The following is a 22446-nucleotide window of genomic DNA, read 5'->3' on the forward strand; positions in this document are numbered from 1 at the left end:
TTTTAAAAATTTCAAAATTTTCTCGAATATTTTCGGGATCCTAATTATCAGAAATATACTCTTAAAAGAAGTCCAGGCGAGTATTTTTTCAAGTTTTTCAAGATATTTTTCTGTTTTGGACCCTGTCAAGAACGTGGGCCTCTACCAGTATCCTTGTCCCTACACAAATCATTGTCTTGTGGTCTCAATGTTTTACGTATACCTCAACGGCCAATGCTTGAATCAGTTCTTTCCATTGTGAATCCACAATGAAGTAAAGCTCTGAATACTTTCTCAAAATAAACTTATTGTAATGTAACAAAAACAGAACGCCAGTTATGTTATACATTTTATTTCTCTTTTCTTCGTATTCTTACGCATTGAACATACAGTGCATATCTAAAATTAATCTATATACATTAATATTCATTAACCTATCGCCATGATTTCATTCACAGACATTTACAGTCAGTTTATATTTCTCCTGTGAAGTTTGTCGTTTGTTTATTCCTTTGGTGGAATCTTTACGACTTCATCAGCCAGGGAGGCCTGCGTGCGCATCTTTTTTCGTCTTCCTGTCCTCTATTTTCTCCTTGGAGCAGAACATGAAGTCTGGGGCAGCACGTGCCAATTTAAGTTTTATTATGATTTGAGGCAAACTGAAAATGAAGAATGCATACATTATTTTAAAAAATGTCGACTGTATGCATATGTCAGTTTTGTTGTCTTGCAAGATAAAAGACAGGTTTTCTTGGAAATGTAGACCAATAGTGACCTATAATACACTTACATGCACTTAAAAGTTTAATGAAGACAAGTTATATATCATCCGGGTAATTCAATCACGTGCCAATGTGGCACACCATGCATGAGCATCTTCTTGAAGAAGTCATCAATCATCTTCCATTCTTTCTCTGCGTCAGGAGAATCGCTGGCTTCAACTTTTGGAAACTGTAAGGAAAAAACCATAATACATGAAATTCAATTTCAAAAACCAATAGAGTTCTTTTCATACGTATTTCACAATTCATGGGTTTATAAATCAGTTTTATAAGAATTGTGTATAGGTTTGTTACCCGTATATTGTGTACTATAGACATGTCTAAGACTACTTACCAAGACGAGCACACAGGAGAAGTCTGAGTTCAGAGAGTGGTTTGTGGGCTGTGTGTTGTCTAAGACTAACATCTCCAGCTTCTTACAGCAGTCCACCTGTAAAAATAAATCAAAACCAACTGTCATTAATCCCTGTATCTATCAAAAGTCTGTGTCTCTTTTCTTTTTTCTTTTTTTTTTTGCAAAATAATTTCAAATTTGTAAGAAGTAACTTTGACAATGTGTACCTTCAGGACCCGAATGCCGTTCTCCCAGCAATGGGCTTTGATCAGAGTTTGTTCTATGTTTATTGTGACGTCAGCATCCTCTGATGGTTGTGGCAAGATACAAAGCATCACCGCATCAGGATCACTGAAAAATAAACAATATCAATTATAGACATTATACCATGAATATGGTTAACAGTTTTGAGATTTTTGACTATTTCAATTTTTTTAAGACTTCGGCAATGTAATAAGGGATGTTTTTTTTAATATGACGCATTCCTAAGAAAAGTATGATTGAGAATATAAAAAAGTAAAATCAGTTTAAAATTAATCTAGTAAACAAATCAAACCACGTGTACTGAATAAGATACTCCTGTATAAGTTTACACTTACTTTTCTAGAATGGCCGCACATTTGTGGACCCCGTTCACAACCCGTTCTTGCTTGGATGCGTTTTGTAAGACCTTCAGTACGCCGGGGCAAGCCTTTATACTGCTTCTGCAAGATCAGGAAAAATTTAATAATTAAAAATCCATTCACAAATATAATTAAACTGTAATCCACAATACAAATTATCCGTACCCATTTAATAAGTACATCAGTTGCAATGTTTCACTTATGTCAAGCATCTTAATAAGTCGTTTGTTTACTATGGACTGAGAAGAAAGTGAATGACTTTCGATTTTATTAGAAGGTTCGCAGGTTCTCCTTTTATTAGTGGCTGCCAATCATATTGTGTGATTGACGAGGAAGATAAATTATTCAGCTGTAAACACTTATCAACAATTCACATAGGAAGCCACTTTTAATTGGGTCAAGATCATAATCATGTTTCCTGAAAACATTGCAAAAAAATTTTTACTTTTACTTTGACTGCTAGGATTAAAATTCCATAATTAGACTCGATGATTTTTTAAAGTATAAAATTAGATGCATTAATTTTCCTGCTATTTTAAGTCTGTTTCGGTTTGCCCTACTTTAAAAAAAAGCGCAACAATTCATTCCAAATAAGGAAACACAAGTTAAATTTCTTCGAGCTATATCGTGTTAACCACTGCCAGTTCGTCATGCCAATACTATAAATAGATATGATAGGCGATCTCCGCGCGCTTTTACCCGGGTTTGTTTATCGATGTTTACAAGACTGGCAATTGGCCCATTTGTAGCACGCAATATCATGCAGGTGATTTCAACATGAATTCAGAGAAAACAAACACGAATTTTGCCCCAAAATGGCTGTCAAAAATAAAATTTGAACCAAACCTTGTATAAATGAAAATATGATTAGTTCAATTTCAATATGACCATGATGCAATATATGGAGCTATAAAAATTTGCGGCATGCTGCAATGCCTATCGGAAAATAATCGAACTAAATTTCAAATGAAGTAGTCTAAACTAAAGTCTGAACTAAAATTATTATACAATACAATCAACTTTGTGCATGCATGGTGTTATGAAACTACGTATTTCACATAACAGCTGATTTCTATATAAAAATTAATTTAAGATAAGTAAATGTACTCACTCTTCGCTGCATTGTTCCACTGTTATCTCCTTATGGTCTGTGAGAGTCATCTTCGGGACAGTTTCTGTCAGTCTCATTCAATTGACGTTCTGCAAAATAGTTCACCTTAAGACGAACGTTGCTCCAACGTGGAATCTAGTCCGCTCTGTTGGTGTGTCGTAATCCCGATTAGTCATGTGGATATCCCTGACCCAGGTTCAAGCGTTTTGATTGGTCGTTCTCTCAGGATATGTTCTTACTTTTGAACTGACGATCCAGATTTTTCTTTCGAATGTTTGAATTGCGTCTATAATTGATGCAATTTTGGATCAATACGCATTTTTTCAAACGATTTTATTTATTGAATGTTTTTTTAATTAAAAATGCACCATGATTCAGCAGCAGATCGGGGTTTCGATATTGAGTTAAAAATAGAAGAAGGCCTGTACATGACTAAGGATCTATTTATAGATTTCTATAGATATATAACGCAGGGTGTTTCCTCTGTCAAGATCACATGCCAGCTGACTTACTAACTGAACTCCACTACTGGGTAAGGCGGTGACTCGATCATGTTTTAGGACTTTAAATTTAGTTGAATATGTAGAACACTGGGGACGCCTCACTGGATAGACTATGTGCATTGATATCAAAATAGTCGCATAAACCATAATAGAACAGTAGAATGCAATGGGATTGTAAGCAAAGGGAATCGCATTCTCTATATTTTTTTCGGTTGAAAATGTAGAACACTATTTTAAGAGACCGAGACGCTGGATAAACTACGCCATATGTAGACTGATATCAAAATAGTTGCTTAAACAATACATATATATACTACATTTGGTATTTTATAAATAAGGGGCACGGTCGGGGGGGGGGGGGGTATAAATAGCGCTGGGTTCGAATTTTTCAATTGAATCGTCGGAGATTCATGGCCATTACGGTCATAGTTATTAAGGCATAGTTTTAGTGAAGTGAAAAATCATTGCATGCAGTTAAGTGCACGGACACTTTCTTGTGTAATGAAGTTTACACGTACTTCATAGTATATAGTGCTTATAGTAGAAATAAGTTTTGGGATCTTAACCTTTCGCTCAAAACATTTTTGCACTTCATAAATTGTTTTGCTAGCGACAAAATTAGCCTTTTCAGAAGAAAAAAAATGCATTATAAAATAGGATTTTCTCATGCATTTAAGAATATTTCATATTCCAACCTCCCTCATTAAAGTATGTATAGATGTACCACTGGTGGCCGATTAAATTTGCATATATGTGTGGCCTCACATGGACTTCACGTGAACTTTAGTTTTACACGTGGAATCACGTGGACCGAACACTCACATAAACACAGCATCACACAGAATCACGCGGATTCACGAGAAGTTTTGTGATTTAACAATTTCCGACCCCCAGCAACTTTTCAATATCCGGAAATTAATTGTTTAACTTTTTTGTTATAGCTTGCTTAAATGAAATGTGTGATAATTCTATAGTCTTTATATAACACTATTGATCATCAATCATTTCAGCTGGTGTTACAGAGTATATATACATGTATCTTTGCTGTTTGAAGACTTTGATTTGCCGGCCGAACGATAGTTTAAACACAAATCCACTTTCCATTACAATTATGTTAATCAATTAACTAACCATGCTGTATCTTTGTAAAAAAAAAAAAGGGGGGGGAATCCATGATTTGATTTTTTTAAAAGTTTCAATTTGATAAATATAACGTATTGAAAACTTATGGATGGTTACATTACTTTAATCTGAAGGTCAGGGGTCCTTAAACTGTAAATATAAAATAGCACACAAAAATGGGCGTGAAACTTGTTGAATATTTTATGTGAATGCTTTTTCACGTGAAATTCATGTGCATGCAGCTAGTTTAGCTGTATGCATTGTTCCACATAGTTAAAGTAAGAAATGCATTTATCTTTCTGCGTTCCTGAGAGGCACCTGACGTTCATATACATATTTGTTTCTTAATAACAAAAATATACACCCTACCTATAAATACAGTACATCATGAACGTTACCGGTATATTTAATATAGCAGGTTCATTGTGTAAATGTTGAATTAACCTATCGTAAAACTGCATATACCTGTGTCATGGCCTGTATGTCAAGTTCTTAGGTAAAGTACATGCAATCAAAGTTATATGCTACATGTACTATGATGCATATTCAGTATTGACTAATGAATATTGTGGCTATATAAATTATGTGCGATATACACATACTTGTACATTCGTATATGACTAATATTTTCACTATCAAGCCTTTTAATTTATCATATGCATTTCAGCAATCTATCGATACACGTATATAATTATGTTTCTATATGAGAATGGAATTACCTAAAGGGAGGGGATCATTTCCTGTAGGACTTCACACCACTGTAAAACTAATCAGAATTTTTACACATTAACATAACAAAAATAACACAGGTTTTATATTACACTGTTTTATTTATGTACATAAAATTACACTTAAAATCAAAATTCCACAAGTGAAAATAAAATATAAACAGTCAAATTGTGGATTTTTTGGTATTTTTCTTCTCGCCACTTTCTAGTCCTCCTCTTCTCACCTCACCTACTCTCTCTTCACTGTGTCTCATTTTTGTCATTTTTTTAATGCTTTTTCCAATATGCATGTCAACTACACACTTCAGAAAAAATCAAAGTTTGAATGGGAGTGGTTTATATTAGTTACATCTGTCGTTCCATCGCCACAGTGGTGCATTGTGGGGTCATGATATGGGCCATGAGTTTGAGGATGGAGGGGAGGGGGCACCTGTTACACCTCCCTCCCCTGTGCTGTTCCCCCAATGTCTGGATGCGTAGCTCTTTACAGCTGGGTACACTAAGGCAGATGGACAACATCAGTAACAAACCACCCCCGGGCCAGCCCTCAGGGTCAGGAACTGCTTCCTTTACTCTCAATGTTCTGAAACAACACAAAAGGACATGCTTACACTCACTATAATTCATTCAAATAATCTTTACAATTTAAATTAACTTTGGCATGCAAAACAGAATTCCATAATCTAATTTTATCTTTAATTTTTTTTTCTAACAAATTGAAAATTCTCCATGAAGAGCTTGCTTACTTTTGTATTGCATGTCCGTGGGGTTGCGGTCATCGGGGAAATCAGGCCGGGATCTGGATGACCAGATCGTCAGGGTGCTTCAAGCACCTGTTCAGGAACTTCCTCTCCAGCTGGGTTTTCCCTTCTTTGGCAATCTACAAAAGGACAGAGTCAAAAGTACTAAGTACTTGAGAATACTCTAATATTTTTAGATTTAAGCATGCTTATTTAAAAGAATTACAGTTATGCATTGCAATTGATAATATTTATAAAGGATTTTTCAGCATTGTCAATTAGTTTATCATGTAATATTTCATCACTCCAATTGTTCCATCACACACTTTGTTGAATAGGGTTTCTGAATGACCTTGACCTACCTGCACGATGACACAGCTGAGGTCATTGTCTTTGGGTTTCCTCTGGGCACTTACTGGGAGTAACAACAGTTGCTCTAGCTTCAGTGTACAATCAACCTACACACAAAAAAGGTCAAAATATTAACTTCCCACTTAAAACAAGGCTTATTGGCTAATAGTATTTTTTCTTATGAAACTCACGATGGTTACTTATCACCTTAACATATATTATTTGTTTGTATTTGTTGGTAAAATCATGCTTACTTTAACAAGTGTTATCCTGTGTTCCCTGCAGTGAGCCTCAATCAACACGTGCTGCATGTGAACCAAGTCATCATGCTCGGTCTCTACTGGCATCACACACATCATCACCCCCTCAGGTGCCCTGAAAGACAGACACAAAATTATAAATTGTCCATGCACTAACACTTTTAAGTCCAAGAAATAATAGCTTCAGAACACTGTGCCCAATACAAGTTTACTCAACAGGAATCATCCTCTCTCTCTCTCCCTCTCTCTCTCTCTCTCTCTCTCTCTCTCTCTCCTCACACACATTGTCTACATGTACAGGTGTTATTACTTACATCTGTAGCACCCTGGCACAGGTGTACAGCCCTGCAGTCACTCTCCCTTTGTCAGCCGCTTGCAGCATCACTTCTCTAAAAGTCTTGTGTATGTCCATGCTGCAACAAAGCACATTTAAAATGGATCAGAACGTAGTATATACTTGCTACATAAATAACTTTGGTTTTAATACGAATGGTTTGGTTTCTCCAAATTCATTGCCTTTAATTGTTCATCAAATTTTTATGCATGCTATTTATAATCCTAATGGCAATGAAATTTTGTGATATTTGAGTATACGAACAATATACGAATAGAACAGGCAAGGCGGATCTTCCATTTCCCGTTTGCGTCAAAATGTGTAAAACTTTTACAACCCTAGCTGTTGTATACCTTAATTGAATATCAGCAGTGTTTTATATATATTAGCACCGATGCCGCATACTTCCAACATGAAAATTAAGAAGAATTCTTTACCTGTCGTCTTCAGGAAAAGTCATAGTATCCAAGGAGATATTTTGTAGACCACACAATCTCTGTCTCTGCCGACACATCCGTTTCGTTCTCTCTCTACGCAACGTGTATCTTGTGTCAGCACATTCTTTGCAATTGTACTTTGACCTACACTCAGGCGGGGCTAACACAGATTCTCGTTCATTGATTGGCCATATCACGGGTTAAAAGGCCAACTTCCTCATTATCATGGCTACCAATGATGTCATTGTAAACAAATGTAAATAAAAACACGTGGAAATCTCACTGTTGGCCGGTTAAATCGATTAAATATTTTTATTAAAGTTGTTAATCCATGTCTTTGAAGTTTATTATACTTAGTTTTTGCTGTATTTTAAAAGATCGGGTTAAGATATGAACGTCTACAGAGTATTGCACCATCGCCGGATGTAACAGAATTCTGGATTTTTTAAGACGGGGATTTCCCCGATTGGATTTCGTCATTCATAAACTGAAGGGACTGGCTGGCCCTTCATAAATCAGATGATGGCAATAAAAAATTTGTAAAAATTCTCTTGCAATATCTTATAATAGTTGCAGTTACATTTATATGCATAATTTTGCGCACTTTTTTTTTTTTAGTTTACTTTTTAGGGGTGGGGTAGACTTTAAAAATACCGATGTTTTCCCCCTCTACATCGGATTTGGGAATATGTTTTGATTGATGAAAGATAGTTTGTATTTGATCATCTCCGCTAGCCATGGTTTTCTGATACCGCCTCTCACGAGGAGCGGTGCGGATCAGAAACCTTTGGCTAGCGATCGAAGATGGAAGTTGAGTTGATTTTATTATCTTTAAACTGACTAATTATAAGTTGATTTATTGCACGGAAAATATTATAAATAAACTGACTTTTTCATAAGTCATCGCAGGTAATACACATATGCAGTATATAGGTAGTTTAATTGCCTTTACCACCTCGGCCCCCACCCCCACCCCCACCCCCTGGCCTTACTAACCTCACTGATAGATAGACAAGTTTGTCATATACGCCTATTGTTAAAGGAAATACATTTTATACATCGTAAGACTTATATGTAACTAAAGCACTCTTACCATATGATGTTTCTGTTTAAAAAAAATCATTGCATTGTGGTTTGCGGCTGCAGTAAATACTGAATGGAGATCACAAGCATTTACTATTTCAACTATTTATTTTTACAACAATCAGCATGCAGAACAAACCCAACTAGATGGGAGTTTACGTTTATTTATATCAATGCCTTTTTCACATCTTTCTGTGATCATAAATTAAGCTTTACTCTTCTCTGAAGCATGCAAATTAAAACTAAAAACCAATCACATTAATCTTGAAAATGTTTAAAAATTTTAATCTTATACAGGAGTTCCGCAAATTAAAATAAGAAATATATTTTGTTCTTTAGTAAAAAAAAAAATGTAAAATACCATTTTTGAAAAAAAAAATGAGGAACGACTATTTATACGGATAGAGTGGAAATACATTTTTTCTACAAAATTTTATAATCTACTTCCCCGTGTCATTGATGATAATCCTTCAACCCTTGGAATGTTTCATAAATCATTTCAAATAACTGAGTGGAGAAAACGATGGGAATTCATAAGGATGTTTATACTTTACAAATATAAAACCTTACTACCTGGTTGTATCAGGTATTGAACTCTTTTAAGCGTTCACCTGTCATTGATCATCATTACTGGGATTTCACGTTGTTAGTTAACAGTGACAATAATTTCCAGATAATAATTTTAGGAATATATAAAAAGGCAATGTCTGAACGATGTCACACATGCAGCCCCGATAAGACGGACTTCGGCTCGGACGTCGTGCCAAAAAACCACTCAAACGTTAGACTTATTAGATTAAATTCCTATATTGTATTACGCTTTGCACAATCGAAATTGGCCTTGGAGTGGTTTTAAATGGTTACATTGTTTATCTGTGTATTGTCGAACTCGCATTAGTAGAGAGCTAAAACCTGTGCTTCAATGGCGACATAATTTGAATACCTGAACACTCTGCTAGTTCTGATACCCAGGACGTATTCTGGATTTTGGGATTGGGGGGGGGGGGAGGGGGGGGGTGAGGTTCCTTATAATCAGTAAGCCTGGTCATTATGTCATCCCTCTTTACCCTGACATGAAATAGTAAATTCGTTATAGTTTTCCGCCCTTGCACAATAAAACTAGATAACACAATTCTGACTGCATTCATATTCAATTTTATGGTGAATATGCATAATAATGAATAACATACATCTACAGGAATTACTTAATTTATAAGAATGTATTCAAAACAAGAAGAATTTGACGGTACAGGGACAAATATAAGGTTTCTTTTAATACATTTTTTAAAAATTGATTTAAAACAGTATTAACACGTTCAATGAAAATCGCCTTTCAATAGCAGTTATAATGTAGGTGTACGAGACTGCATTGTATATAGTAATAGTCATGACTTTCACAAATGATATCCCCATCTGACATTGTGTCATCTGTAATTGGATGATACAGCTAGTGTGACGGAACACTAACTATACAACTGTGTGATGACTACTAGAACATTTGGCAAGAAATCTAGCGTCCGTCATCTCCCACGCCATTCACATCCGGTTCACGGAATCCCTTGGGGTTCGTCACGGAATCCCTCGGGGTTCTACCTGCGTTTCCGTGCTTCGGCTGCCCGTTGCTCATCTTCTTCTTTCCGTTTCTTAGTGATTTCTTTCATTTTTAAAACTAATTCACTGTCAAATAATAAAACAAACGTTTTGTTGAAACACATTACAAGAAACTAAAAAGGAGAAATTATTTTCCATTTTGAGGAAGTTACTTACCTGAAATCTATATCTCCGTCACCGTCCATGTCAATGAAGTTGATCAGCGCGTCCACTTGACTCGATGACAGTGGAATCTTTGCTTGCTGAAATTAAAAAATATCATTAAGGAGATTAAATACTCAACAAATTAACCATCATAATTGTTTTAAACTTTAAACATACGATATTTTTTGCGGTAAAATAATGTATAATAAAGAAAAAAAAATATTTAAGCTTAAACATTTGATAATTATCCTATTAATATCTTTATACAGAGTGAGCTCTTCTTTTAAAGTAAAAAAAATAGTCTAAAAATGGCCCCGACTATTGAGCCCACTTTAAAAATATCAATTAGATAAATTATATTTTTTAAGAGTCGTCTACCGTTTACCACACAGTACACTTTCAAATTTTAAATCGCAACTTCTCGGGCCTTTCCGGCAGATTCGGACCACAGTGTTATTCTGAGCCTGACGGAAAGGCCCGCGAGGATGCAATAGAGTACCCGAGAAAGAACATCCAGTGACAAAAAACGATAAATAACAATTGATATTTTAACCACATATAGATTTTAAAAACCTTGCAATTTCCGACACACAAAAGCAAGTGACACTTTTGGACCGAAAAATCGGATTTTATAACACCTTCTGCGGAAACCTTAGGTACATGGTACACCACCCGTCGGATGGTTTCACATTGTTTACTCGTACCTTGATTCCCTGTCTGAATTCGTTAACTCGTACCTTGATTCCCTGTCTGAATTCATCGTAATCCACACTGTTACTTCCGTCCTCATCAAACTCCGCGAACAGCTTGGCCACGGTTAGATCCTTCTCTTCAATGAACTCCTTAATAATCCAGAGAGCTTCCTCGCCCAAATCAGCGAAGCCGGCCATCTTTCTTTTCCCGTAGGAGTCCGTGTATCCGTGAACAACTTCTAAGTTAGGGTGAACCTCCTCCAGGCTCTCCAGTTCCTTGACGACGGAAGCACCTAACATTACGTCCTGGAAAATCAGACGGGCAAGTCATAAATACCTTTAAGTTAATGATTGGTTAAGACGTGAACCATGATGCGAGAAAAAAACCAAAAAAGATTTAACATTGATACATATTTTTAAGCACTTCAAAAAATCCAGTTTAACTTAACGTTGTAATGATATTATAAATGGACCTTTTTTAGGGGTTAAAAAAAATCAATTAATTAATATGACAAGGTCTTTGAATTTTTTTTAACAGCTATAAAATGACACGTGGGAATACTTACTGATAAATCTAAAAGTACTAGTTTTAATGTGGTAATTTCTTTAAGTAGATCTATTGACAACTTCACAGTTTCCTCTTTGATGTTGTTCTTGCCAATCTAGAATTAGAGAAAATGTTTATCAACGTCACTGAAATGTAACTGCACTTAAAAATATGTGCCAAAACCTCAGATTTAAAAATACATGAAAATTTTAATTTAAGCATAGATTGCAAATATCGTAACATTTTCATGCACTATTTTTTAGCATTCTGTCTCATTGATTTGAACATATTTTTATTGTACAAAATTACAACTGGGGTTGGGCACAAGTACTAAAACTTAGACCGCCCTCTCCTGATACAAGTACGAGTAAATAATGTATATACAACATGTAAGGTCAACAGATCATATGACAGTATTAATATATAAATTTTCAATGGTGTACAAAAATCAACTAGATCTTTTTGTGTCTATGAAATACCGGTAAACTAAAGAAAATAAATGTTTGTTTTCGCTGACACTGTTTGCGTTGTCGCATTTCATTCAGCAGAACATTTCTGGCCACTTTGTATATGTTACAAGTATCTCATTATTTTTAAACTTTTCTTTTCAGTTCAAGCGGTTATTATAGAAGTTGTCTCTGGGTACCTGCTATTGTATTGTTTTGGGACCTCTTTACATAAATTAAAAAAAAACCAACTAGAGTGGGCTACTATGAGCAGTTACATGTACGGTAGACAGGAACAAAAAACCTTCTACCCACCCGTAGGACCTCAAGGTCCTCGTTCTTTTTGAAGGCCCTCATGACTTGTGCGTAACCTTTGTCCCCGATGCGCGAGCAGGAGATATCTAGTTCCGTTAGGACGGCGTTGTTACTCAGACAGTCGGAGAACGCCAGCGCCCCCTCGTCGTCGATTCCATTCCAAGAGGCGTTCACTAGCTTCAGTTTCATGTTGTCCTACAATCGAAATGATATTTTAAAACAGAAACTGCACTGTATAATGAAAATCATATTTTGTTCGCGACGACTTCATTTCGCGATTAATTAAGATGATAATCCGTTTCAGCCATTTATTTTTCCGACTGAACTTTTTTCATCGAAAGAAAAACACAGCAAAAGATATTCATAGATCAATGCATTTGGCGGAAAATTTTCGCGTTGATGAGATTCTCGCAAAAATTTTTCAAAAGCGAATAAATTTTACAAAATTATAAATCATAGATTTAACTTATGTGACGAAAAGGTAGTAATGCAACTTTCATTTATAAACGGTAATACAATATTACTTTAATATCGATTTACTTCATATTAATTAAATACTACATGTATATATATATATATATGTTTACCTTTAACCCTCTCGCCAAACATTTCGCCCCCGGTACTCTGAATTGGTTCCAGCTTATGTTAAGCTCCGTCATATTGTTGTTTTCAGCTGAAAAAAAACCCAACACATATACATGTAGAACAAATCCATCATTCATTGATTGATGTTTTACGTCCTTGTTAGCACATTTAATCATCATATTTACATGTTCAAGCGTCTTCGCCTGAGATAACACTACGAATCGATTTTGTAATATATAGTCCAATACAGTTCATCAATGATTATTTCAACAATTAATCGTACAATTGTTTACAATTATATATAAGTAATGAGGAATCATTCTTTGAATTTTATAAGGCTATCAAATACTGTCGGGTGTGATCAAATCTATCGGGCTTTGTTGGAATTGATCACTCCCAACCGTATTTGATCACCTCATAATACTCAAAAAATGATTCCTTGTTCCTTGAATGAAAAAGATTATTTAATTGTCAAGTGTATTGCCCGGTCTTGACACAAAATATTATAATACATGTATCAATGGATTTTCAAACGATTCATACAAGAATGCCCTTTTTCATGAGATTTTCTAGACGTTTTTCTTTTCGTAAACGACTTGTTTAATGTCAAAATTCAAAATAAATTTCTTTATAAATGCATGGGTATGTATCTCTTAGTAAAAAATAACTATACAAAGAAGGTTGTATTCAAATACACAGCGAAAAGCATTATTTGCATTGAATATAATCAATATGTTTATGTAAGAATAGTCTTTGTGAATTCAAGAGGGCTTAATGGCCGTGGCCAGTTTTAGAGTGTTATGATTTTCATTAGAAGATGAGTTCTATTTTTTTTATAGGAAATGCAATTATTCAAAAGGTAAGACATAAGGGGTTTTTCTTTACTAAATAACTGTTTATAGATTTGACCATCCAGCCTCCTTACTCCGAACATGTATATCTATTGATTGACCGCGCAGACTTTTTAATGCATACAGTTGTGATTCTAAAAAAAATGTACTACCGAGGTTTGCACTTTATCATGTATTCAAAATATTTGTTAATTTGTCTTCAGTGTACATGAAAATCACTGGCTTTGGAAACTCCATAATACAAAAGGTAACTTACATATCATTTTTTCAAAGAACGGTGCAGCTATATCTCCGAAGCCATTCCGACTGATGTCTAGGTAGTCCAATGTAGGATGGATCTGTTTGATACGAGTAAGCAATAATTAACATGCTATTAACTTAACGAAAACTTTTCTTTCTTCTGTATTTCATTCATACTTACTTCTATTTCTTTTGTTAGAAATGTTGCGTCGAGATCGGTAAATTCGTTTCCTACAAACATATTTCAATATCTATATTAGAAAAATAATTGATATAGACTGTAAAGAGAAACTGAGTGCTGTTTCCATGGATGTCTACTGTTGGTTTTTACGATACATATTTGATAGGCTAACTTTATTCTGGTCCTGTTAACCAAAAATATTTCGTTGAACGGTCACCTCTTAAAGCTTTTTGTCCCAGAGTAATTAAATATAGCCTTCTTGGGACTAGGATACATTTACACAAGAAATATAATGAATCCTTTTCTTATCAATAGAGCATTGATATTATTTATTTTCATAAGAATATGCTTTATAATATCTAGCGAGTAAATTATACATATCTGTAAGAATATTTTAACGAATTGATATAAAACGAAGACGATTTTTATCATTTTCATTTACTCTCTAGTGATTTTATGCATTCTTAACACTTTTCAAATGTCATTCCTTTAAATGGGTTTACTTTAAAATGAAGTTCACCTTCAGAATGTTTGCACATTAAACCCACTTGTACAAATTGACCTAAAGTTACTTAGTCTCCCAATTCTCATTCAAAATATTTACTCTCCCGAACTTACAATTACATATACTGACATTTAAACATGGACGGATTGAGAGAGAAAAGTCCCTTTATCCGAATCAAGCCTAATCCTACAATGCATTAGATCAAGAGTGATATATCCTATCAAAAGAAAATCACCGGCAATGCTGAGTCTTCTGATTCCTTTGTTGTCTTGAAGCATCATTCCAATTGCCTTGGCCCCGAAAGTTTTTAAATGATTGTCGGAAACATCCTAATAAAAGAATTAAAGAAACATGACATTAATCTCCTGTAAAAATCACTGACAGTTCAGGTGTACTATATGTGATTCAATACTCTTATTAACAGCTGCAGTATATATTGTTCATTTTGTATTGTTAGCAGTGTGGAATCTTTTCTAGCCCTGGCCTTGAATGCTAGGCGTGGCTTCAAATCCCGGCAGAAACAGGACATACTAGATCTAAGATTGCAATGCTCTTTATCTAGTGTTGACTAACTAGATCTACGATTGTAATGTTCTCTATCTAGTGTTGACTTACTAGATCTACGATTGTAATGCTCTCTATCTAGTGTTGACTTTCTAGATCTACGATTGTAATGTTCTCTATCTAGTGTTGACTTACTAGATCTACGATTGTAATGTTCTCTATCTAGTGTTGACTTACTAGATCTACGATTGTAATGCTCTCTATCTAGTGTTGACTTACTAGATCTACGATTGTAATGTTCTCTATCTAGTGTTGACTTACTAGATCTACGATTGTAATGTTCTCTATCTAGTGTCGACTTACTAGATCTACGATTGTAATGTTCTCTATCTAGTGTCGACTTACTAGATCTACGATTGTAATGTTCTCTATCTAGTGTTGACTTACTAGATCTATGATTGCAATGTTCTCTATCTAGTGTTGACCTACTAGATCTATGATTGTTATGCTCTCTATCCAGTGTTGACTTACTAGATCTATGATTGTAATGTTCTCTATCTAGTGTTGACTTACTAGATCTATGATTGTAATGTTCCATCTAGTATTGACTTACTAGATCTATGATTGTAATGTTCTCTATCTAGTGTTGACTTACTAGATCTATGATTGTAATATTCTCTATCTAGTGTCGACTTACTAGATCTATGATTGTAATATTCTCTATCTAGTGTTGACTTACTAGATCTATGATTGTAATGTTCTATATCGAGTGTTGACTTACTAGATCTATGATTTTAATGTTCTCTATCCAGTGTTGACTTACTAGATCTATGATTGTAATATTCTCTATCAAGTGTCGACTTACTAGATCTATGATTGCAATGTTCTCTATCTAGTGTCGACTTACTAGATCTACGATTGTAATGTTCTCTATCTAGTGTTGACTTACTAGATCTACGATTGTAATGTTCTCTATCTAGTGTTGACTTACTAGATCTATGATTGTAATGTTCTCTATCTAGTGTTGACTTACTAGATCTGTGATTGTAATATTCTCTATCTAGTGTCGACTTACTAGATCTGTGATTGTAATATTCTCTATCTAGTGTCGACTTACTAGATCTATGATTGTAATATTCTCTATCTAGTGTCGACTTACTAGATCTATGATTGTAATATTCTCTATCTAGTGTTGACTTACTAGATCTATGATTGTAATATTCTCTATCTAGTGTTGACTTACTAGATCTGTGATTGTAATTATATCTATCCAGTGTTGACTTACTAGATCTATGATTGTAATGTTCTCTATCTAGTGTTGACTTACTAGATCTATGATTGCAATGTTCTCTATCTAGTGTTGACTTACTAGATCTGTGATTGTAATATTCTCTATCTAGTGTCGACTTACTAGATCTGTGATTGTAATATTCTCTATCTAGTGTCGACTTACTAGATCTATGATTGTAATATTCTCTATCTAGTGTTGACTTACTAGATCTATGATTGTAATATTCTCTATCTAGTGTTGACTTACTAGATCTATGATTGCAATGTTCTCTATCTAGTGTTGACCTACTAGATCTATGATTGTTATGCTCTCTATCCAGTGTTGACTTACTAGATCTATGATTGTAATGTTCTCTATCTAGTGTTGACTTACTAGATCTATGATTGTAATGTTCCATCTAGTATTGACTTACTAGATCTATGATTGTAATGTTCTCTATCTAGTGTTGACTTACTAGATCTATGATTGTAATATTCTCTATCTAGTGTCGACTTACTAGATCTATGATTGTAATATTCTCTATCTAGTGTTGACTTACTAGATCTATGATTGTAATGTTCTATATCGAGTGTTGACTTACTAGATCTATGATTTTAATGTTCTCTATCCAGTGTTGACTTACTAGATCTATGATTGTAATATTCTCTATCAAGTGTCGACTTACTAGATCTATGATTGCAATGTTCTCTATCTAGTGTCGACTTACTAGATCTACGATTGTAATGTTCTCTATCTAGTGTTGACTTACTAGATCTATGATTGTAATTATATCTATCCAGTGTTGACTTACTAGATCTATGATTGTAATGTTCTCTATCTAGTGTTGACTTACTAGATCTATGATTGCAATGTTCTCTATCTAGTGTTGACTTACTAGATCTGTGATTGTAATATTCTCTATCTAGTGTCGACTTACTAGATCTATGATTGTAATATTCTCTATCTAGTGTCGACTTACTAGATCTATGATTGCAATGTTCTCTATCTAGTGTCGACTTACTAGATCTACGATTGTAATGTTCTCTATCTAGTGTCGACTTACTAGATCTGTGATTGTAATATTCTCTATCTAGTGTTGACTTACTAGATCTATGATTGTAATATTCTCTATCTAGTGTTGACTTACTAGATCTATGATTGTAATTATATCTATCCAGTGTTGACTTACTAGATCTATGATTGTAATGTTCTCTATCTAGTGTTGACTTACTAGATCTATGATTGCAATGTTCTCTATCTAGTGTTGACTTACTAGATCTGTGATTGTAATATTCTCTATCTAGTGTCGACTTACTAGATCTATGATTGTAATATTCTCTATCTAGTGTGGACTTACTAGATCTATGATTGTAATGTTTTATATCGAGTGTTGACTTACTAGATCTGTGATCGTGATGTTTTCCTCCATCATCCTCTGTATATACAAGATCCCTGTTTTGTCGATATTATTGCCGCTGATATTAAGTGTGGTTACTGTTGAGTTAATCTGTGAATAAAGTGTAAGTCGTCATTACTGGTAACAGAATATTTGACTGACCTGTGCGAGGTCATTTATGTTCAAAGCTTAAAAGTTAAATCTTAATGTGTTCATTGTCGACAGTCATTCAAAGCGGTTGTGTTGAGTTCAATGTAATAAAATAACAAAATATATTAAAATGCATACTTTTTTTACTTTCCATATCAGTGTCACACACTTAAAACGTATTTTTTAATATTGTTTATTCATATATATCCGTACGTAGCAATTGTCAGGTCTATTCGAAAATCAAATTAAAACAAGTTCAATGTCTCACACCTTTTTAAATATTCACATTACTTTTCAAGTATATGTTATGTGAAAATAATCAAAATATTTTATTATTTCCTAAACTATTGCTACCCGGTAATTGAAATTTAATACTTTATCAAGGGCACGGATACATAATAGATATCATGTTATGTAACAACAGGTGGGATGGATTTTACGGTTGGAAGACGATTTTGTTTTGTCACCTGTTAGCTTTTTGTACTCTTTCTCTTCTTATATGTATTGTTTTAAACAACATAATAATTATATATTAAGCAGTGTCCAGTTTATTAAGTTACATGTTTATTCATATTAATTATGACTTATTTTTACATTAACTGTTAACTGTTGTGTTTTCTTTTATACTGTTTAAGTTGACTATGAGTGGACGGATTATTTTATAATCGATCAAACGCTGGACTTTTTTGTCATTGTAGACAGTACTTACATTTATTTAGTATTACTGCAAAATAATCACATAACCGGCGAGTTGGTTTTATTTAATGAATGCATACAATGTTCCAAATGAACTACCAAAGAAAGAATTTCAATTTATTATTGAATACTACTGATATTCAGTTCAGACTCCGAAGAACACCGCAAGTGGATGAGCGTGTACTTACTACTAGGGCCACGGACACTGCCATGGTTCCTTTGGGGCCCAGTCCGTAGTGTCTGATGTCGATGCTGGGGGACTCCGCCAACTTCCGCAAGATCTTGGAGGAGGGAACCACGTCCAGTTTCTGGCAGATTTTCTCATACGTTCTTCTCCCCGTGTCATCGTAAGGAACGTGGGGAGCTGTTGGAAACGTATTCTGGCGATTTACCTTATTTGTACATGCATATGAATACAAGTTGCAATATACATTTGTATATTCCTACAAGTAATAACTGTATATTTGTTAACTTATCGATCTTATTAAATTTCCTTTTCTTGTTCACGATAGACGTACCACTTAATAAGAAATTAAAAGCAGTGTAGCAAACTTTTCAAATTAGTTATGGTTTATTTGTTCATTATGTTATTTACGCATCTTCTTTTTATTCACCTATTCGCTTTTGCATGTAAGCTTAGATTTACCTGTTATATCTAAAACCGTTTCCTGGTCATCCTCAATGTCAGCTTTACCTTTTACCGGTGTAGCACGGGCTGAATCTCTGGTGAACACCTATAATAAGAAGATTGATTAAAAAATAAGGTAAAAACCGTCTAATCCGAGAGACAGGTGCAAACACAGGTGCGACAGGGGCCGGGACTGGGCGTCTACCTCACACTTGCTGAGGGGTAGGGACAGTAGGGAGTCCCTGGTACTGGAGCGGACATTTACAAAGGACAAGAAGCGGGTCAGGAGATAATCGTCCGTGTAGTCGATGGCATCCATGTCAGCTCTGACCCGCTAATCCAGTCCGACTTCCTCTAGTTATTAATCTGTTTCTGAGGGCCCTCCAATGATGCCCTTTATTAAGTCATAATTGTATCTGCGGTGTCAGAGTTTTCACTCTTTCTGATAAATAAGAATACAAACTCCTTGCTAAAGCTTGGGGGACAATGATGTAAACTCTGCTAGAGGAGTTATTTAATTCACAGAATGGATACTGACAAAAGCAAAGAATCGTCATCTTGTAATGGAAGGGGAGGGGAAGTGTTTATTAATCAAACACTTGTATTTTCTTAAGCTCTGCTTTGGAACTTTGGTACATGCATTAATGTTATGTTGGGAATTAGTCGATATTTTTGGGACTGAATTTAAATACACAAACTTTGACCTTTGTTGATACGAACATTAAATTTTCATTTGAATTGTGTTTAAATCGTTTCTGTTACGGTATTGCGAGTAAACGGAAATATGGAGATTAAGGATATCTGGTCAATAACGTTTTATACCGATAAGGACGTTACATGATTTTTTCTTCAGGTTAAATTACCCATTGTTAAAATGGCGTTATCAAGAGTCAGTTTATGGCACTAAGCTGGTGGGAACATGGAATTCTCGGCCATTACATGATGATAATCGGATTTGTTATATAGTGGATGACTTTAGGTGACGTTATGTGGCTTGACAGACGCCACGACATAACGGTCCGAGTCTGTGTTGATTCAGAAATAGAGACCCACATTCTGTCTCCGTCCCCTTTGAGCCAAGGACACAGCCACACCCCCCCCCCCCCCACCCACCCACCTAACCTCTCTCCCCAACTTTGTAGTAATACAAAAACCCACCCTAACCTCTCTGCGTCCCTTCTGGTCCATGAATTTGGACCCCCCCCCCACATCTCTCCGTACTATAGACTGACACCCCCCCCCCCCTCCATTGTAATCTACACAGAGATCCAAACGTACCATTCCCCTGTCCGTACTTATCCTCAAATAGACCCACTAGTTAGACTCCCACCATCTGAACTGATCCAAACAGACGTCGGTTATAGTGCAGTAAGCTCCATTTGTTTCCTATGAAAAAAGGATAAAGTCTCATCTGCCTTGATTTTGTCATGTGTTTCCAAACTACATGTATACCACTATTTGGGGCAACTGTTGTACATGTATACACATAAGTATATCTGTGTAGTTCTGTAGTGCTGTGTTTGTGGTCAAGATTTAATTATGGTTTTTCTGGGGTCTTGCTACCTGGTTTTTAGTTTATGTCAATGTATATGGTTTTGTGCATGGTTTACATAATACCGGTATTTAGCTAGGATTTGGGTACAGTCTTTTATAATCAATGAATTGTGCTCACAAGTTATCATTGTTGTGTACGTCATGTGAGGCCATAAATACAAACGAACTGAGATTTACACATTTTTTAAAAATACCTTAGCTAAATGATTACCAAATTAATTTGGTTTTGGTTCTTTTTTTCTTTTCTTTGCGATGAATTATGCATGCGAATAAGTAATCAAATTACATATACTTTTTAAACTAACAAGACACAGTGAAAAGTAATGTGGATTTGGATTCTAAATTGAGATTTTCTCAGTATTACTTTTGTTGATACGTTTTGAAACTGCCTCACATACCTTTGAGATCGCCTTTTTATCTGGGGTAAAACGGGCAGTAGTTGTTCCGATATATTCCGCTTTTACGCTGGCCATTTTGATTTACGGAATATTTGTTTCCATAATACTCCTGACAAAGTGAATGGTGGGCGAACAAATATTACACTAGCACTCTCTCCTCCCTCATTAGTTACATGTCAATTTGCCTGATTTCCGGGTAAATATTATCATAATATTCCACAAAGAAAGTTTTAGACATTTCCCTGGCCAGGAATCGGGCGCCGGAACAAACTGAACGCTCCGGTAAATTATACTGTGATTTATAGTGTATTGAGATATGGGATTAACGGAAAGTACTTTCAATCAGATTGGTCTTTAATTTCAGATTAAGCCTTACCTCTTCCATTGTTTCGTTAATCCACTCCTCACCTTTGACCCACTTCATAAGAAAAACAATATTCCTCCGACTCCTGTCCCTCTCATCAAAATTGTTGCAACTCCATTTTTATTAACTTATTTGCCTTGCAATTATGCGGATATCTCTAGCGTAATTCATTTAATGAGGGTACGTAAGGGTATTTGTTAAAAATATTCAATAAATACATATTTTTCAGAAGGAACATTGCGCGCATATTTCAGTTAAAATTAATTTGGTTACGTAACGTATTCAAAGTTGTTCTTGTGTGGTGTTATAGGAACTGAAAGCGTGGCAAATGTTAAGTAAAAAAATATCTTCAAACTTTATTTTTAAAATCACCCACTGGGGGCCATCTGCATTTGAATTTGACTGAAGTTTAAATTAATGATTGTTTTGGATGCGGAGCGGACAGATCGGCAGATAGTAACAAAGGAGCATTTTAAACCAATGCTTTGTGCTTAGGAACAATCTTGTCTTAACAAATGCGGTAGCAGACTCTGTGAGAAAAAAAATAAGCACGGCTTTTAAATTAGGAAAAAGACTTGTATGTGTATTACTATTTAAAACTGTAATTAGCATAACATCATTATCAGATATACGGATGTATTTTGAGACGGTTATAAATATTCGGGAGTAAAAATTGTTGCTTTTCAAATCATCATTCATTGCAGGTTGTTCTAAGCAATGCTGAGTGTTGAGTTTAATGAATTAAGATATGGGCTTATTGTTTTGTTTTTTTTGTGGGGAGGGGTTTTTTTTTCGGGGGGGGGGGGGGGGGGGGGGGGGTTGCGCATGCTGTTATCGTTTTGCTCAATTCTCTCTTTGTAAATATAATCGTATACGATTCCTATATATACATGTATGAAGACACGTCTTTTTGAAATCAAGCCGTTAATTAGTAAGTGCTTCTCTCGAAATGATCAACTTACAATCAAGGGAAACAAATTCG

General features: G+C 35.0%; 3 protein-coding genes across 7 annotated transcripts; all 3 read right to left on the minus strand.

The window, feature by feature from the left end:
- Positions 1-315: 315 nt before the first annotated feature.
- LOC105327454 (growth arrest and DNA damage-inducible protein GADD45 beta) lies at positions 316-3001 on the minus strand. Of its 2 annotated transcripts, none has more exons than XM_011427943.4 (6): positions 2830-3001; positions 1695-1799; positions 1323-1446; positions 1096-1191; positions 770-930; positions 316-638 (listed from the first exon to the last, which is right to left on the minus strand). In XM_011427943.4, exons 1-5 carry the CDS (start codon positions 2904-2906, stop codon positions 805-807), a joined length of 528 nt encoding a protein of 175 aa, XP_011426245.3. In that variant the 5' UTR covers positions 2907-3001; the 3' UTR covers positions 316-638; positions 770-804. The 2 variants fall into 2 exon arrangements, with proteins under 2 accessions (XP_011426245.3, XP_011426246.3); XM_011427944.4 differs by lacking the exon at positions 2830-3001 and adding an exon at positions 1884-2451.
- A 2263-nt stretch (positions 3002-5264) lies between these two features.
- Positions 5265-7667, minus strand: LOC105327450 (growth arrest and DNA damage-inducible protein GADD45 beta). The gene is made up of 6 exons (XM_011427939.4): positions 7305-7667; positions 6848-6946; positions 6528-6648; positions 6285-6380; positions 5929-6062; positions 5265-5765 (listed from the first exon to the last, which is right to left on the minus strand). Exons 1-5 carry the CDS (start codon positions 7379-7381, stop codon positions 5970-5972), a joined length of 486 nt encoding a protein of 161 aa, XP_011426241.2. The 5' UTR covers positions 7382-7667; the 3' UTR covers positions 5265-5765; positions 5929-5969.
- Positions 7668-9585: 1918 nt separating this feature from the next.
- LOC105327452 (leucine-rich repeat-containing protein 74A) lies at positions 9586-21632 on the minus strand. Of its 4 annotated transcripts, XM_066065822.1 has the most exons (14): positions 21101-21381; positions 20427-20534; positions 19167-19254; positions 18709-18884; positions 17678-17785; positions 14740-14833; positions 14000-14049; positions 13835-13916; positions 12730-12815; positions 12143-12337; positions 11401-11496; positions 10880-11140; positions 10155-10240; positions 9586-10064 (listed from the first exon to the last, which is right to left on the minus strand). In XM_066065822.1, the coding sequence occupies exons 2-14, from the start codon at positions 20427-20429 to the stop codon at positions 9977-9979; spliced, it is 1413 nt and encodes a 470-aa protein (XP_065921894.1). In that variant the 5' UTR covers positions 20430-20534; positions 21101-21381; the 3' UTR covers positions 9586-9976. The 4 variants fall into 4 exon arrangements, with proteins under 4 accessions (XP_065921894.1, XP_034311597.1, XP_034311596.1 ...); XM_034455706.2 differs by lacking the exons at positions 20427-20534; positions 21101-21381 and adding an exon at positions 21477-21632; XM_034455705.2 differs by lacking the exon at positions 20427-20534.
- Positions 21633-22446: the final 814 nt, after the last annotated feature.

This window comes from Magallana gigas, chromosome 7, assembly GCF_963853765.1.
Source record: "Magallana gigas chromosome 7, xbMagGiga1.1, whole genome shotgun sequence".
Taxonomy (NCBI): Eukaryota; Metazoa; Mollusca; class Bivalvia; order Ostreida; family Ostreidae; genus Magallana; species Magallana gigas.

Coding starts and splice junctions, on each gene's coding strand:
- LOC105327454 (XM_011427943.4), bottom strand. CDS start 2,906: ATGAGACTGACAGAAACTGTCCCGAAGATGACTCTCACAGACCATAAG. Junction 1,447..1,694: donor TGTGCGGCCATTCTAGAAAA/GTAAGTGTAAAC, acceptor TTTATTTTTCAG/TGATCCTGATGCGGTGATGC. Junction 1,192..1,322: donor ACGGCATTCGGGTCCTGAAG/GTACACATTGTC, acceptor TTATTTTTACAG/GTGGACTGCTGTAAGAAGCT.
- LOC105327450 (XM_011427939.4), bottom strand. CDS start 7,381: ATGTGTCGGCAGAGACAGAGATTGTGTGGTCTACAAAATATCTCCTTG. Junction 6,381..6,527: donor ACAGGATAACACTTGTTAAA/GTAAGCATGATT, acceptor TTTTGTGTGTAG/GTTGATTGTACACTGAAGCT. Junction 6,063..6,284: donor TCAGCTGTGTCATCGTGCAG/GTAGGTCAAGGT, acceptor GTCCTTTTGTAG/ATTGCCAAAGAAGGGAAAAC.
- LOC105327452 (XM_011427940.4), bottom strand. CDS start 19,467: ATGGATGCCATCGACTACACGGACGATTATCTCCTGACCCGCTTCTTG. Junction 14,050..14,739: donor CAGAAGACTCAGCATTGCCG/GTGATTTTCTTT, acceptor ATATGTTTGTAG/GAAACGAATTTACCGATCTC. Junction 12,338..12,729: donor GTTTGGCGAGAGGGTTAAAG/GTAAACATATAT, acceptor TTTCGATTGTAG/GACAACATGAAACTGAAGCT.